General features: G+C 50.0%; 1 protein-coding gene across 2 annotated transcripts in view; it reads left to right on the top strand.

Moving 5' to 3' along the window:
- RNFT2 (ring finger protein, transmembrane 2) overlaps nt 1-6,150 on the top strand; it is a 68,725-nt gene extending 62,575 nt beyond the window's left edge. For both annotated transcript variants that reach the window (XM_088019287.1, XM_028116636.2), the window contains one exon: nt 3,247-6,150. In XM_088019287.1, coding sequence (XP_087875413.1) covers nt 3,247-3,381 — 135 coding nt within the window. In that variant the 3' untranslated portion in view covers nt 3,382-6,150. The remainder of the gene's footprint in view (nt 1-3,246) is intronic.
- The last annotated feature ends 10,840 nt before the right edge of the window (nt 6,151-16,990 follow it).

Raw genomic sequence — 16,990 nt, 5'->3', positions numbered from 1 at the left:
TGGTGCCTAGCACAGCATTTGTGCTCAATGAGGGAGAGGGCCCATGATCATTACCTGTACTCTTCACCTGAACAATCCGCCCAGACCTGGCCTGGCTGCTTCCTTGTTTCTCAGCTCACACCGAACACCAAATGCTGGGCTGGGAGCTGCCCCTCATCCAGAGCCTCCTCCCTCGCATGGGGGTTTAGCTTCTGTGCTTGTGGGGGCTCTTGTCCCTAGCCCTCACTTTACCCACCTGCTCCGAATCTTTGAGCAAGACTCGGGGAGTCTGGATGGAATTCAGGGGGAGGGGAGGGTGGCCCATCTGACCCCAGGGGCTCCTCACCCGCCTCCGTGCTCCAGGATGCACAGCCAGGGAACCATTAATGACCCGGTGCCACCTGCCTTCCCCACTGACCATAAACCCACCCGATCCTACACTTCCCAGCCCACAAGGGGCCCCTTCTGGCCAGAAGGGAGAGGCCAGGTCTTAACCATGCTGGTATCTCCAAAATCTCCCACCTGACCTACCCAGGAAGGCATTCCTTTGTCAGCTACATCTACAGAGTCCCTACTCTGTGCAGGCTCGGGGCTGGGCTATGGGAACACAACCGCAGTCGCTGCCCTCATGAAGTTTACCACCCAAATGACAGGGCAAATGGTAAATGAGCAGTTAGAAGAGTGGTTCTCAAAGTGTGGCCCAGGTACCCCCTGGTTTCATTTTCGTGTGCTTGTGTAGTCTTGGTTTCAATTTCTAATACAGGAAATATAGGCAGATTTGACCCACATATACAAAAGCTCTTTGAGATCATCAGTGATTTTTTAAGACTGTAAAGGGGTCTTGGGACCAAAACATTTGAGAACCACTGAGTGAGACGTGCGAAAGCCTCAGGGAATGTTTTTTTGAAGGAAGGAATGAAAAGCTGGCTCATTTCCCGTTCACCTGACTCAGGTATTGAGTTTCCCGTGATCAGGGCTTGTGTTGCTTTCTTCTCCGTAACTACCTCCTTTTCCCGGGGAACAAGGTTAAGTCTCATTCATTCGTTGAGCAGACACTTCCTGAGCATCTGCCACGTGCTCAGAACCGTGTTGGGAGGGTGGTCCCTGCCCTCCCGAAGCCCTTAATGCAGTGAACAAGACAGATGAGTTTACGGATCATTCCAGAGGCGTGCATGTGATGCCGCGAGAGACACCCTCCCCAGGAGGAACCTGGAAGGGGAAGGGACAGTCAGCACTTAGACTTGCAGGAAACAGTGAGGCATGGAGGGTGGGGGACGTCACAGAGGGCACCATTATGCAGGGCCTTGAGTGACCTGGGTGGGAGTCCAAGAAGCTGCTGGTCCTGCTGACCACTGGGTCCTGCCCTCCAGACCACGGTGAGAGTCCAGGCACAGCCTTCAAGGTTCTGTGTGGCCTGCTCACCTCCTGCCGCCCACTCCCCATGCTCTCCTGCTGTAGCCACATTGGCCATCCTTGAGTGCCTCAGTGCTGTTCCCACCTCAGGAGCCTGGCACAGCTGCTCCCGTCTGCCTGGAATGCTCTGTCCTATCCCCTCCCTTCACCCATTCAACTGCTGAACATCCTTCAGGCCTTAACACGAGCGTGCCCCCCTCCAGGAAGCCTTCCTGGACTACCCCCTGCATCAGACTGGTCCCCTGTTGCATAGAGCATCATGGAGTTCTCCTTTAGAACACTGTTTACAGTTAGGCACCTACTGCACACCGTGCTAGGAGTGGGTTTACAAGAAGCTTACAGCCTGGCACGGAGGAACAGATAATAAACAATAAATAGATATAATGTAATAATAACTCCTACTGTATAATAGCCAACATTGACAACACACTTACTATTGACCAGGCATTGTTCTAAGTGCCTTTTTAATTTTTCAAACTTTTTAAGAAACATTGTATTGGGATTTTCATATTACCATTTTAAATTATCGGTTTTATTTTGAAAAATTTCAAAGCCACAGAGCAAAAGGATAGTAGAATGAACACCCTTTTACCTGTCATCTGGATTCACTAATCATTAACATTTTCCATTTGCCTTTTCTTGATGTAACTGTCTTCCCCCCTTGCCGGTTCAGAATAAGTTGGTGACATTTTGATTCTTCATCCGAAAATATTACAGTGTTCGCCTTTGAAGAACAAGGACGTTCTCTCCCATACTGCAATTCCACCATCACACCCAGGAAATTTAAAATTGATGTAAAATATTATCTAATATATGGTATATATCCAGATTTCTCCACCTGTCTTCAAAATATCCTGCACAGCTAGGGTTTTCCCCCCATCCAGGCTCCAACTGAGAATTGTACACTGCCTTTGACTGTTATGTCGAAGCACTTTTAATGTGAAGCAATCTTGTTATGAGTGGAGTACTCTTAGCAGCATTTTGGGGGCCCCTGGCTGACTCAGTCAGTAGAGCATGTGACTCTTGATCTTGAGGTCCTGAGTTTAAGCCCCACGTTGGGCATTGAGCTTACTTAGAAAAAGGGGGGATTCCCTCCACTTCCTCCTGACCGTCTCCCATTTTACAGATGAGGAAACTGAGGCATTGGGAGGCTGAGTCACTTGTCCAAGTGATATGGCCAGAAAGTAGTAGAACTCATTGATATTTCCAGTCTCCCTGCCTTTCTCTTAACTCCTGAGCTCTGTTCTCAACAGAGCTCAACCCATCAACTAAAGGCATCTTTTTAAAATGCAAATCCTCTTCAGGTCACTCCTCTGCTCAAAGCCCTACCAAGGCTCCCCACTTCTTTCTGAATAAAAGCCAAAGGCCTCCTGTTGCTCACAGAGCCCTATGCAATCTGTATCCCTCCATAGCTTCTCTGACCTCATCCCCCACCTCCCACCCTCCAGCCCCAGGCTCAGCTGCACAGCAGACATACTCCTGCCTCAGGACCTTTGCACAAGCCATTCCCTCTGCCTGTAGCAGTCTTTCCCAGAGATCCTCAAGGCTCAGTCTTCACCCAAATGTCAGTATTTCAGTGAAAGTCCTTCTGGTACCCCTTGCTGAACACAGCAGCCCTCCCAAGCACTCCCCAGCCCCTTCCCCCAGGCTTTTCTTCTCAGCACTTATCACTGATGTACTCTACATTTTGGAGATTCATGGGGCCAGTCATCTCCCCAAGTAGAGTGAAAGCTCCACGAGGGCAGGGGCCGTCTGTTTTGTTCACTGCTGTGTCCCCAGCTCCTGGGACTGAGGCCGGCACATAGGAGACACTCGCTGCAGTGTCCCCAATCGTCCTGCTTGCTGTCCCTACAGCACGTGTTCTGCGAAGAGTGCCTCTGCCTCTGGCTGGACCGGGAGCGCACCTGCCCGCTCTGCCGCTCAGTTGCCGTGGATACCCTGCGCTGCTGGAAGGACGGGGCCACTTCGGCACACTTCCAGGTGTATTAGGGCTGAGGGACGAGGAATCCCAGCTCCCAGGCACACTGTGGGAGCCGATGGATGGCCCACGTGATTGGGTCCGGCTCTGCGGACTTCCTGGAACACAGGCCTCAATCATTTACGATCGTGCCTCCTGCCTTTCTCCACCTCCTTCCCTAAGCCAGGCCCCTGTCCTCTCCTCCCGACCTTCACCTTCCTCTTCCGTTCTGTGGCACAGTGTGTGCGTCCCTGGTGCGGCCGTTCTTCCCCTACAAGCCTCCTGACTCAGATCTGGCCTCCTCCCGCGTGGGTCTCCTGCCCCCTCCAAGGGAAGGGACCGGTGATAGACAGGTCCTGCCTGGTGTTATTTTAACTCTTGGTGACCTGATGCTGCGCCCCGGAAAGGGCCTGGACATCACTGCCTCTCCCCAGGCGGTGCAGGTCTGCAGGTTAGAATCACTGTGGAGCATTTCCCAAATACAAGTGCCGGGCCCCACCTTGTCCTTGCAATAGTTGAGTGTACCAAGCCCATCGTGCCAGCTAAGCATCCTGCTTGGATGACCTCTTGTAATCCTCTCAACAGCCCTGGGGTGGAGGTCCTGTTGTTTCCTCTGTTTTACAGAGGAGGAAACTGAGGTACAGAGCTCCATGTGGTAACTTCCCCAGGGTCACCCAGCTAGCAGGGGTGGACCCTCTGTCTGGCTTCAGAGCCCACCCTCTCAACCACCATGCTCACCCGCTGCTCAGACACTGCGGGCGTGGGGCCCAGCAGACATGGCTTTTTAGGCGCACGAGAGGTGATTCTGATGCCCATCCGTGGCCCAGGTGCATAGCACATTTGGTTTGGGCCCCACTGAGGATGCCAACAGGGAGCGCTGGCTCTGGAAATCGAGCTGTGGCTCAATTCGTGGAAAGAGTTGGTCTTTAAAATTGCAATTTTGCTGGGTTCTGGCTGGGATGCTCAATCGCATTTGGGTATCAGGAATGGCCAGCTTTGGTCCCGATGCCGATATCACTGGGTCACCACACCTGTCTTCATTTCTGTCCTCCTCCTTCTGCTCTTCTCCTGTCCCTCACTTGGGTCTCAGCTTGTCTACAGTGCCTGTGGCCATCACCTTCTCCCCTGGTGGCCCTGAGAGCAAAATGAACGATCCACATTACGGGTTTTTCCACAAGCCAGGGTGGTGGCATAGAATGCAGTAGCAGTCAGGGTGTCTGTAATCTCTATAGCAGAGCTGCTGATCTCTATAACAGAACAGCTTCTCCACCTGTGAGACCCTCCCTGCTTTGAATGTGGGACAAGATGGGACAGGTGATCACTTAGAAGCTTCTGGAATCTTGCCTGCCCCTAACCCTCTCCCCACTCTGTTCACTCACTGTCAACCCCTGCACAATGGGCTGGTGCCAGTGGCTTTACACAGAAATCAGTCTTGTGGCTCGTGAGCAGATTAACAACAAAGCCCCAGCAGAAATGGTGGGAGACTGGCTGCCACCTTGCTCTCGGCCAGTAATAACAAGCCCACCCCATCCCTAGTAGTTTCAGGACGTTTGCCCCCATGTGCTATCAAGCCAGGGCCTTTTCCTTTGCCTGACATCCCTGGCTCTTTCCTGGTACCCAGCAAGACATCTCTTCCAGGGCAGCGTGGCATCTTTCAAGCTCTGTTACTATGGCAATGGCTACGATGTTACAATCCCACTTGCCTGGATAATCAAGTCGGAAGGGGAAGCGGAGGGAAATGGGGCCGGGTGGATGCGGCTGTTCTGGTCCCCCTGCCTTGAGGAAGAACCAAAGGGAAGCAACAGGAGCTTCTTTGGCTGGTTTTTATCAGAAAGATCACCCTGCCTGCAGATGCCATCAAAGAGACACAAGAAATCGGAGCTGGAGAAGATTTATTAACATGCTAGCTTGTGACAGAGCGGAATTCTGATTCCAAACTCTGCATGACTTTGGGAAGTCACTTCACCTCCCCACAGCCATCTCCAGGATGATGAAACCTTGTGTATTATCTGCTGGAGCCAGGGACACTAACAATGTAGAGTAGTGGGGAAGGCACCTGTGGTTTTGCCAGTTTTACTCATGCCACCAAAAAAAGAGAGAAAAGAAACCCACACATCTCTAACAATCTTCAAATAATGAGCCATGCCTCTGGCGTTATAAACAGTGTCACAAGTGGGGGATACTTGGGGGCAGGTGGGATGATTTCATTCAGGATTTTACTTATTCATTCCCTGCCCTCTGGGGGAAAGTTCCATCTGGAGGTTTTCTTTTGGATGGGAGGAACTTCTGCCCCAAGGAGAAACAGCGGCCAGTGGAGAGTCTCCCAAACATTAGGCTGCATAGGTTCCCCACCACGAGGGTAAAAGCAGCCAAGGGTTGTCACTGGGAAAGAAGAACATTCTCCATTGCCCATCCTGGCTCTGCAACTCCTTTGTTATAAGCAGGATTGGATCGCATATTGTGTTGGAGTATCCTGCTCTTATTTTATGATTCACTGTCTCAAGTTCCTGAAACTCTTCAAAATGGCCCTCTTAGTGTAAAAGATCTTGGGCATAATAAATGTGAGAATAAAAAGGCAAGCTTTGGACCTGGATGGAACAGGCTCATTACCTTCATAAGAGGAGAATGTGAGAGATGCCTGGAGGCACCAAGCGCCTAAGACTTTGGGTTGGAAAGAGGACATGTAAAGTGAGTCCTGGAATCTCTTAGTAGTTTTGCTCTGGGCTGAACAGAGCTGTCTTCGGCGTTTTTAATGTTCCCTTAAGTTCCCTTCTGCCAATAAATATCATCTGTCGATGAAACTTGGGTTCATGGTCTTGAGTCTGTTTGCCTCTTGAAGCCGGGTGGGACTGTTGGAGGAGAAAAGCTGAGAAGCACTTCATGCAGTGGGTGGTTGTCTGCTCTTGGTTTCCCCCCCAAGCTGATCCATTGAGTTGCACATGCTTTATTAAGGAAGTGCTCCGAGAAGAAACCAAACCAGAGGGTGACTTTCAGAGAAGTCCCGGCTCCGCATGGCCCCTCTGAGCTCTAGAACATCAGCTGCATTTCAGAGTTTGTCCCACCCTGGGGTTTTTTTTACTCACACACTATGAATCCTTGGAATATGGGTTGGTGGTTGAGGAGGCCCCGAGTCTCTGATGGTGCCAGGTGCCACAAAACACACGAAGGAGCGGGATGGGGATGCAGAACTAGTAGAAGGGCTCAGAAGGGATCTGGGCAGGCGACCCGCAGGGCCCACCACAGTGGTTAACCAGACGACAGACCCAGAATGTACATGCCAGTGATTCAAGACGGGTTTGCCTGGGTGCCAGATTATGATGGGTATTTTAAAATGTCAATTAATAGCATTAGGTGACAACTCATGCTTCTCGGGACATTGTTATGAAACCAGTCACAGAAACACTGTTGGACAGAACTTTTTGGTTGCAATTATTTGAAAACCAACTCAACGTGGCTTAAGTAAGAGAAAGACTTTATTTGGCTCATGTAACAATGTGGGCCTCGAGTATAGCTGGATTCAGGGGCTCTGGCGATATTAGAATCCTGTCTTTCCACCCCTCAATTCTGTTTTCCTCTGAGACAGTTTCATTTCCAGGCGGTCACATCCCATGTGGCAGTAAGAGGTCCTCCAAAAGCTCTATACTCATGTTCTACCAGCTTACCAACCCCAGCAAAGAGCTTCTGCTTCCCCAAAGCTCCAGCACGAGTCCTGAGGTAGACTTGTTAGTTTGGCCCCAAACCAGTCCCTTTAGCCTTTGGGACTTGAAGCCCTGCTGGTCAGGCCTGCATCAGGTGTTGAACCCTGGCAGTGGGGAGAGAGCTGGGTTAGGATAGGGTCAATGCCTCTAAGTCACATGGACTGAGAGTGGGGAAGGGGTGGGTCCCCAAGGCAAAAGAAAGCATCTATTATCTAGAAAAACAACCTGTCCTCAGCCCACCATTCTTAGGAAGACTCCAACTTACTTGATCTCTCAGAGCATCTTAGACCAGGTGAATGTAGGTGAAAGAGAGACCCATGTACCCATGGTTGGAGACCTAGGTCTGCACGGCCATTGGCTTATCTGCATGGCACCATGCATAAGTGATGGTTCTGTGTACTGATCTTGAACTGTCAGGCAAGTTCCCTCAACCTCTTGGCCAACCCAAGGGTACTATTCAGGCCAATCCTCCCCTTGGGGAGTTCTCAGAAATAAGACAGAGAAGGGAGTTGAGTGTGTGGCCTTCTGTCCCAGGGAAGGTTGGGGTGCACAGCCAGATCCTCCCATGATCTTTGGGGACCAACCTTTCAAAAGGAAATGAAAACACAAAGGCCTTTGGCTGGAAGCACACAACCAGTTTTTTAATAAAGTCATTACAAATATGTACAAAGCGTCTCCAAGGTATGAAATTCCTCTTACAAAAGAGCAGAACAAACCAGCAAGGTTAGAACCCAGAACACAATGTCCCCAAGCTTATTGCCTCTCTGGCTGAGCCAGAGGCCTCACTGAGGTTCCAAACACCCCCACAACCATCCCTGCCACATACACACATAGGCTCCTGGGCACTTATAGTGCAAAAGACTTAAGGGTTCAGGTGGGGGGGGAGCAGGTTAAGAGGTAAGAAAAGCTTCCCATGTCCTAGGAAGTAAGTTGAACAGGCCCTGTTTACAAAGTAGATGCTTCTCCCAGGGACCTTGTGGAAATTAAGGACACAAACGGCAGGGAACAAATACATAGGATCCCCAACTAAACCATCCAGCCTGTCCTGGAGTGTCCCCAAATGCAACACTCCTTACAGTGGATGTAAGTCAGGCTCCCTTGCTCCCTGCTGGGCCCCAGGCTGCGCTTGCCCTTGAACTAGCAATGCCCTGGAGCAGCTCAGGAGGGAATCCAGTGTGGCAGGGCAGTTAGCTCACGAGTTTGGGGGTGGGTCACACAGACCTGAGTTCAAATCTTGCCTCAGCCACTTCACTCTGTGTGTGTAGCCTTAGGCTAAGTTGCAAAACTTCTGAGTCTCAGCTTCCCCAACTGTAAAATGGGAATAATACCTACTGTATTCCAGAATGGGTATGAGGAATAATGGAGGGGAAACGTGTAAAACACTCAGCACAGGGCTGGTGAGCCCGCTGTAGATGGTGGCTTTCATTACCATGTGAAGCAGCAAGAACCAGTCTTTTCGTGCTGGGAGAGAGTTGAGATCACAGGCTTTTGAATCGCCTTCATGACAGTGTGGTGCTCAGTAAATATAAGTACTAGAGAACAATCTGCCATCAAGGCTTGGGGTCACAAGGATGACCTGACAAATCTGTTAAAGACCGTGAACCAGACCAGAAAGGGACAATTAGCATCATCTGGTTCCAAGCAGGGCTGCCCCTCCATGCTCCATATGTAAGTTTCTTCCCAGATGGGATTCTACAACCTGGCACATTGTAGGTGCTCAATAAATAGGTATTGAATGAATAAATTAATATTTTTTAAAAACTTTTGGTTTAAGCTTTAAAATGACACTTTTGACATCAACATCCTCCATCACTATGGGACTAGGCCAGGGTGTCTAGCCTGTCCCCCCTCAGCCGCCAAGCAGCTTCTGACTCTCTGATTGGCTCAGGCTGACTTAAGGAAAGATTCAGAAAAGAAATTGGTATCAACATAGAAGAAAAATACCTGCGTTCTGATCACTGCAGCTTCTGATACCAGGTGGACACTCAAAAAGTCCACAGTGGGCAAACCAGTGTCCCCAAAAGATACTTGTGCAGGATCAGAGGTGGACTCCCCCAATTTCCCAACTAGGGGAAGTGATATTTTGTCACTCTCAAAAACATGATAATAGTACGAGATCAGCTACATAAATTGTGAAACCAAAGTCACATTGTTCTGTGACAATATTGTTTAAATCACCATTTTTTTTCATCAAAATAGAAAAGAATTTCTTAAATGAGACCACTGGAACAAGTGTCGAAAAGAAGTCTCCAGTAGCCCAAAGAAAGAGAGGAAAACAAAATGGGAACTGGGTTCTAGGAGATGCTCATGGCCCAGGACCATGGACAGCAGCCAGAGAGGGAAAGGGGCCTCCCCCACCCCGCCCCAGAAACCTGTTACTCCAGCTACATCTGTGCCAGAAAGATTGTGAAATGGAACCCCAAATTTCAAATGGGGTAAAGAGATCTTACTTGCTTATGGGGGATGGGGAGAGAAGCTTCCAGAAGGGAATGGGTCTAATTTGGAATGGGAATGCTGAAATCCCAGGAGGCTCCAATCCCTGTGGCTCCTGGACCCCCACCCTTTGAGAGCAACCAGCACCATCAGGAAGGAGGCCCTTCTGTTTGCTCATTGCCTCATTATGCAGCAAGCTACCTAAACAATGATCTCAGAGGCCTCCCTCTGCTTTGCACGGACATGCACATGTGCGCACGCGCGCGGGCGCGCGCGGGGGCGCGCGCGCACACACACACACACACACACACACACACACTCTGCTGCTATCTGCTGAAACCCGATATGAGGTCTTTTTTAAAATTTATTTCAAAGCCTCCCTCCCTCTCCCTCTCTTCACAGACGCTCTGCAGTGAAGCTAATCAAAATCAATGACTCCTTGGCAGCCGGAGAAAAGCGGGGGAGAGAGGGAGGGATGGTGCCAGCACTTTGCACACTGTGGAAATATTAAAAAAAAAAAAAAAACCACCACACCACCCCACTATCTCATGCAATCCAAGTAATGCAGCCTCAGAGACAGTGGAGACAATATATACATATATATCATGCTTCAATTTCCTAATACAAATGTCCATCAAGAAGTCAAATCTCATATAAAAACAAGCATTAAAAACAACCCCTTGTCAAAAATCGGGGCAGTCGAGAAGTGCACTCAAATTAATGATGTGCAAGAAAAAGCCGGGATTAGATAAATACACGGTTTCTATTAATACAAGAGAATATATACAAGGGACTTGGCTGTAAAGCTCCATCAGGAGGTCAAGGGTGCCCAGTTCTCAGCGGTGTGGCTTCATTGAAATCAAAACTGCCCCAAACGCCAACCCCGGCATTTGGAGTTTGGATCCTCCCGTGGAAATGTCAGAAGCTAGTAGGCAAGTCGGGGCTGAGAAAGGGATTCTCTGACCTCCCTCCTCTTCCCTGTGTCTAGATGGTCAGCCGGGTCCCACTGCAGTGTTGAAGGTGCAGCCTTGAGGCACCAGAGAGCTGTGATCACATACCATTATAGTAATGAAAACCCCCTCCCCAGAAAATGGGCTGAGCTGGAAAGACCCTAGTGTCTGGCTCAGAAAGTGACGATACAGAGGCAGGGACTGTGTTTCGTTATCATTCGAATTAATTTGCCTTCTCTAAGTTTGCGGCTTGGTGGGGATATCACCTGCTGCCCTCTGCAGACCCTGCCTACACACCCATCCCCTGCAAACATAACTGTAGGGAGGGCCCCCGGAATGAAAGGAAGCAAGTTCTCCATCAACAAGCTGTCTGGGGGTGGGGGTGGGGGACTGCCCTCACCTTCAGCAGCTTTGGGTTACATTTGTCTTTAAAGGTCTATTTAGGAAAACATAAGGCATGGATAAAAGAAAGACAGCTCCCAGCTTGCAACAGCACTAAAAGGTCCTGCATTCTAAAGGACCTGGTAATTTTCAACAAAGCCTGTGGGGAATAATTCAGCCCCATGTCAACTTCAACAACGGCTGATCCCTCTGCTAGCTTCTTAGAACGGCAAGGGTGTCTGCTAATCAGCCCAGTGGACCCCCTGTCCATAGGGACTGGGTGGTAACCTGCAGATCCAGCCTTGCAGAATGACAGTCTGACCCAATAGCCTGGCGCCCCACCATCTCAGCTTTGCACACGGCACTGTGAGACCCAGCACAGAGGAATAATACCTGGGGAGGGTTGTTTTTTTTTTTTTGCATTTTTTAAAAAATAAAAGCAAAAAATAATCATTGCTCCCTGAAGAGTCTTTGCAGCCAAGTCTCAGTCCAGCACACATCTTTTTTTTAGCCCTTCTAGAAACTTCTGAAAATAGTAGCTCATCCTGAGGGGGGGGGATCAGACCCTCTGTCAGTCAGTGAGATGCTGGTGCATTTCATTTAAATGACCTGCTCCCTCCCCCAGTGCCTCTTGCTTATAAATCACCCTTGACCAGAATGTAGCCATTTCTTGGCTCTTTAATCCATAAAACCTAAGCCCTGAAATCCCCTTGGGGAGTGAGGGAGGCGGTGCGCTGAACTCCCAGGATACTTTCGCGGGGGGGGGGGGGGGGTTAGAGGACAAGTCACATATGAGGTCAGCTTTCCACCTCAGTAACCAGCAAGCACTCAATTCCCTCCCCCTTCCCTTCCCCCCTCCCAGACCCCAAGGTTTGCTCCGAAACACCTCTGGATTTTTCATCCCCATAGAGAAAGAGCAGAGACTCTCAAGTGGCACTTTTGCAACTTGTCCCTTTAAAAGGGAATTTGAAACAGCAAAATAGAAATCTCTCTTGTCCCCTGGCCTTGCAGTCTGGCAACAGAACGCCATGGCAGCACCGGCAAGAACACAGCACCAGCAAAATTTAAGTGAAGCACCAGAGACACCAGACTGGTAGGAAAAAAAAAAATCCCATTTGTCTTGATGTGACAGTGGGACTGGCTATCTACCTACACAGGTACAGAGAGACTAGGACTTATCAAGACTCTTAGAAATGGAGAAATCCCAGACTGCCCCTACAGAGCTGGCCCCTCTTTCTCCTCGCTTTTTTTTCCCTTCTATTTTGCCTTTTGCAGTTTCACCGCTTACTCCGCCAGCATCCCTCCCCAGGTGGTTGGTCGACTCTGGGGCTAATTCCCACCAGTCTTTGCAGATTTTCTAGGTACACAGTAGGCATCTCTCTTCCGGTGCCCCAGACACGGAAGTATCAAAGTTCACATGGGAAGGTGCAGAAAAGGGAGGGGACTGTGTCCTCGACAAGACATGCACTGAGTAGTAATATTCATATTTTCTTTTTTTATATATAGAGCTGTATGTAAATAGCATTGGGGCGTCTGTTTCTGCAGCTGGATATGCAAAGGGCTTCCCCAGTCCCTTTTCCGCGTTGCTACTGTTGCTCCAGGCTCCTCTCCACTTCCTTCTCGAAGTGCCAACTGTGGCCTTTCAAGCTCTGGGCTCCCCCTCAGGAAAACAGGAACCAGCTTTCTCCAAGGACACAGGGTTTTCACCAACCTGCAGAAATAAAGATTGGTATTTCGGTCAGTAGGCACGTGCAGACAGCTGCTGGGGATGACGTCAGTGCCTTGAGCCTGTGCACAGCCAGCCCCGAATGTCGAACGTGTTCGGGAGGTGGAGGGGGATGGGAGAGAGCTGCTAGATACAGAGCTCCGGTTTGGAGGAAAGGGTCCCCAGAAGCTAGATTTAGTGCCCACCCCCACCCCCACCCCAGCCAAAGCCCTGTCCACACAGCAGCCTTCCCTAAACAAACACTGGTACTCACACACCCCCATTTCTGTTTTCAGACGTAAGCATCTTCTGTGATTAAAAAAGAGAATGTAGAACCACCCTGCCTCTTTGCTCCTCCAAATCAGGAACAGGACCTTCATCTATTCATTTCACAGATCCATATCCAAGGCAGGCTTGTAAGACAGTCTCTGCTCTCGTTCATTCGTTCACTGCCGAACATAACAAGAACCATGCTATAGGTGTTACAAATCCAATGACATAGCTCTTGCCCTTTAAGGGGCTCAGAAGCCAACAGAAAGAGATGAGAACTTGGTATCAATGACATTGTCATGTGAAGAGCAGTCTGGATAAACATGAACCACGGGAGCCCATGAGGGAAAGGGGGCATCAGAGCTCTTGAGAGAAAGAGGCAGACTCCCGCGGAGGACTGAGGGATGCTGGGGAATGAGCCAGGATAAGATGAGGCATTCCAGGAAGGGCAGAAAAACCGGCACATACACCCAAGAATCGGAAAACACATATTCAAACAGGGGTGGCGGACTGAGTCGGGTCAGTTGGGCGTCTGCCTTCAGCTCAGGTCATGATCTCGGGGTCCTGGGATCGAGCCCCACATCGGGCTCCCTGCTCCGCGGGGAGCCTGCTTCTCCCTCTCCCGCTGCCCTTCTTCCCACTAGTGCTCTCTCTCTGTCTCTCTCTCAAATAAATAAAATCTTTCAAAAACATTATGTAAAAAAAACATATTCAGGGCACCTGGGTGGCTCAGTTGGTTGATCTTCTGCCTTCGGCTCAGGTCATGATCCTGGAGTCCTGGGATGAAGCCCCACATGGGGGAATCCTTGCTCAGCGGGGAGTCTGCTTCTCCCTTTGCCCCTCCCCCTGTTCATGCTCTCTGTCTCTCTCAAATAAATAAATAAAATCTTTCAAAACATTATTTAAAAAACATATATTCAGGGGCGCCTGGGTGGCTCAGTCAGTTAAACATCTGCCTTCAGCCCAGGTCATGATCTCAGGGTCCTGGGATCAAGTGCCACGTCAGCTCTCCCTCTCCCCCTCCCCCCACCGCTTGTGCTCTCTCTCGCTCTCTCTCAAATAAATAAAATCTTTAAAAAAAAACCCATATATTCATACAAAAACCTGTGCATCAGTGTTCAGAGCAGCATTATCCATAATAGCCAAACATCGGAAACGACCCCAATGTCATCGACTGATCAATAAAACGGGTTATTGCCATATAAAAGTATTACTCAGCCAGGAAAAGGAGGCTGACACACTAAAATCGGGATGAGCCCTGAAGTCATTTTGCTAAATAAAAGAAGCCAGACACAAAAGATCACATAGTGTTTGACTCCACATAGGTGACATGCCCACAAGAGACAAGTCTTGAGAGACAGAAGTGGATCAGTGGTTGTCCATGGCTGGGGGCGCGGAGGAGTTAGGGAGTCACCGCTCATGGGCACAGGGCTTCTGTGGGGTAAATGAAAACGCTCTAAAATCAACTGTGGGGATGGCTGGCACAACTCTGGAAATACAGTAAGAAAACACTGAGTTGTGCACTTCGAAAGGATGGGTTTTCTGGCAGGTGAATCGTGTCAGAAGGAGGAGGAAGAGGGAGCAGAGGAAGGGGATGGGGGAGTGGCAGGGAGGAAGGAAGGAGGCGGGACAAGGGAAAGAACAGAGATGCAATACGCCAACCAGGCCAAGGAGCTGGACGAGGCTCCAGCGAAGCCTGGGCGGTGGGGCCGGCCAGGGATGAGGCTGGAGACTGAGCAGCGGCTGGAAGTTTGCAGAGGACTACCACCACCTGGTGGGTGATGTGCCATGTGAGCCGCACAAATCAAGCGGTGTAGGGCACAAAGTGGGAGAGAGATCGCTTTCTGAGTTGGAAAGAATCTGGGATATGGTGCAGGATGAACTGAGCCAGGAGGTTTTCCTGTTGGGTCCAGTCAACGGAAGGTGCTGATGGGGTACGAGACCAGGGTCCGTATTCCCCCGGCTCGCGTCCTGCCAGGCCACAGACTGGCCACAGCGCCTGCTGGGCTCGACTCTCTGGTTGCCCTCCGGGCCCCCCTCCAGGCTCGGGTTCCTCCCTAGTCGCCTTAACCCTTCCGGCCGGGGTGGACTGGCCCTCCTCTGTGGCCAGCCCAGTGGTACTGTGTTATTCCTCCTTGGTTTCCTAAACCCTGTCCACATTCTGTCACCGAGCCTTTGCTAAATTCTTTTCTGATTACTCAGCTTGGGGGTCCTCTCTGCCTCTTACTTGCACCCCTGAATCAATACATATGATGCACGAATGGAGTGAGTACTAATCTCATGGACCCCACAATCTACATTAGCTGACACTCGCCAGGATCTGTATCAGTGACCTCGGGCCTTTTGCTCTCACCTGCTCGGCAGAGGCAAAAGATCTCTGTCAGCACCTAAGCCCCCATTCCCCTTCTGTCCTGTGAGAGCAGAGCAGAGCACGACTTCTGCATAATTGTGTTGCCGCCCTGTGTTTTCACGGGATACTGAATCAGTCCTCCACCAACTCAGCTGATAAACACACTCCATTTCATTTACAAAAATCAGCTTTTGTAACCCCTAAAAAACTCACCTTGTTGGCTCCTAGTCACACTGATGTTCGAAAAGTCAGTGGAACCCTGCAGCACTAGCCCGAGCTGATTATGCTGCTGTCAGCATGCACAAAAAAGGAAGGATGGAGAGAGAGAGAAAGAAGCCACATCTACGTGCTACTGAGCATGTTGACTTTGTGCCCAGCATTGTTCTGTGTGCTATTGATAAGGCCCCAGTGCCTGCCCTCAATGTGCCTCCAGCCTCCCTCGGGGAGACATGACGTGCCAGAGGCCAGAACTGCGGAAGACCATTAACCACAGGGGTACGGACAGGCCAGAAGTCGAGATGTGGCCGCGCTCACTAGGAAAGCTTCAGAGAAGAACCAAGATTCGAACCGGGCCTTTAAGAGATGCATTCATATTTTTTTCCGTAACTGGAAGAAGCAAGGATCATTCAAGTGGGGAAAGGGCCAGTGCAAAGCACAAGGGCAGTGACCCATACAGCTCAATCGGGACCGTGATGCCTCCCAAACTTATGCGGAGTGAGGCTGCGTAGCTACGTCAGTTGATTGTTGGTGATGAAGGGAAGATGATGATGATATCAGGAGAGGTAAGAGAACTCTATTTTAACGGCACGGATCAGCTCCATCCGTGGGAGGAATGGCATGTTCTTGCAAAACTAGGCAGGACCGGCAAAGGATTTTCACTTTTCCTACCTGCAAATCATTAAGCACATAACGAGTCTTTCTAAGGGCTTCCCAGCGCAGCTACATGGACAAGTGCCCTTGCCTGTTTATGTCTTGGTTGCAGGGTGGTGTCCCTAGTGACAGATGGACATCAGAAGCACGCCTCTGTGCGGCCAGTGGAGGCCATGTGACCACAGCCCACAGTCGGAGAGGGTGCTTGCGCATACGCTTCTAGGGATCTTAAACGGGACACAGGAGGCTAGCAAGCTTGCCCATAGAAGTAGTCACCTAAATATGCTCAAGTGTGTTCCCTCCAGCTTTAGTTGTAATAGCAGCAGTTTGGAAACATCCTGTATGTCCATCAGTAGGAGACTGGATTAACAAATTAAGCTACCTGTGTATTAGAAAGAGGTAGCTCTAAGTGTGCTATGATTTTTTTTAAAGATTTTATTTATTTAATTGAGAGAGAGAGAGAGAGAGAGAGAGAGAGCACATGAGAGGGGGGAGGGTCAGAGGGAGAAGCAGGCTTCCCACCGAGCAGGGACCCCGATGCGGGACTTGATCCCGGGACTCCAGGATCATGACCTGAGCCGAAGACAGTCGCCTAACCAACTGAGCCACCCAGGCGCCCTGATTCTTTTTTTTTAAAGATTTTATTTATTTACCTATCTATTTATTTATTTGAAGAAGAGAGAGCGAAAGAGCGAGGGAGGGAGAGAGAATCTGAAGCAGACTCCACGCTGAGCAGAGAGCCTGATGAAGGGTTCGATCCCACAACCCCGAGCTCGTGACCTGAGCCAAAACCAAGAGTCGGACGTTTAACCGACTGAGCCACCCAGGCGCCCCTAAGTGTGCTATGATTCTTAACTGAAAAGAGCAGATGGCCAAATAGCATGATCCCAGATCTTTTCTCCTTTAATGAATATGTGTATGTGTGTGTCTGTGTGTCTATACACACATACAGATTTTATCTATATATCCATATAAAGAGGTGTA

This window comes from Eumetopias jubatus, unplaced genomic scaffold (genome assembly GCF_037043125.1).
Source record: "Eumetopias jubatus isolate StellerSeaLion01/CBP00866 unplaced genomic scaffold, mEumJub1_p1.0 scaffold_16, whole genome shotgun sequence".
Taxonomy (NCBI): Eukaryota; Metazoa; Chordata; class Mammalia; order Carnivora; family Otariidae; genus Eumetopias; species Eumetopias jubatus.
This window is presented reverse-complemented; position numbering and strand designations above follow the sequence as displayed.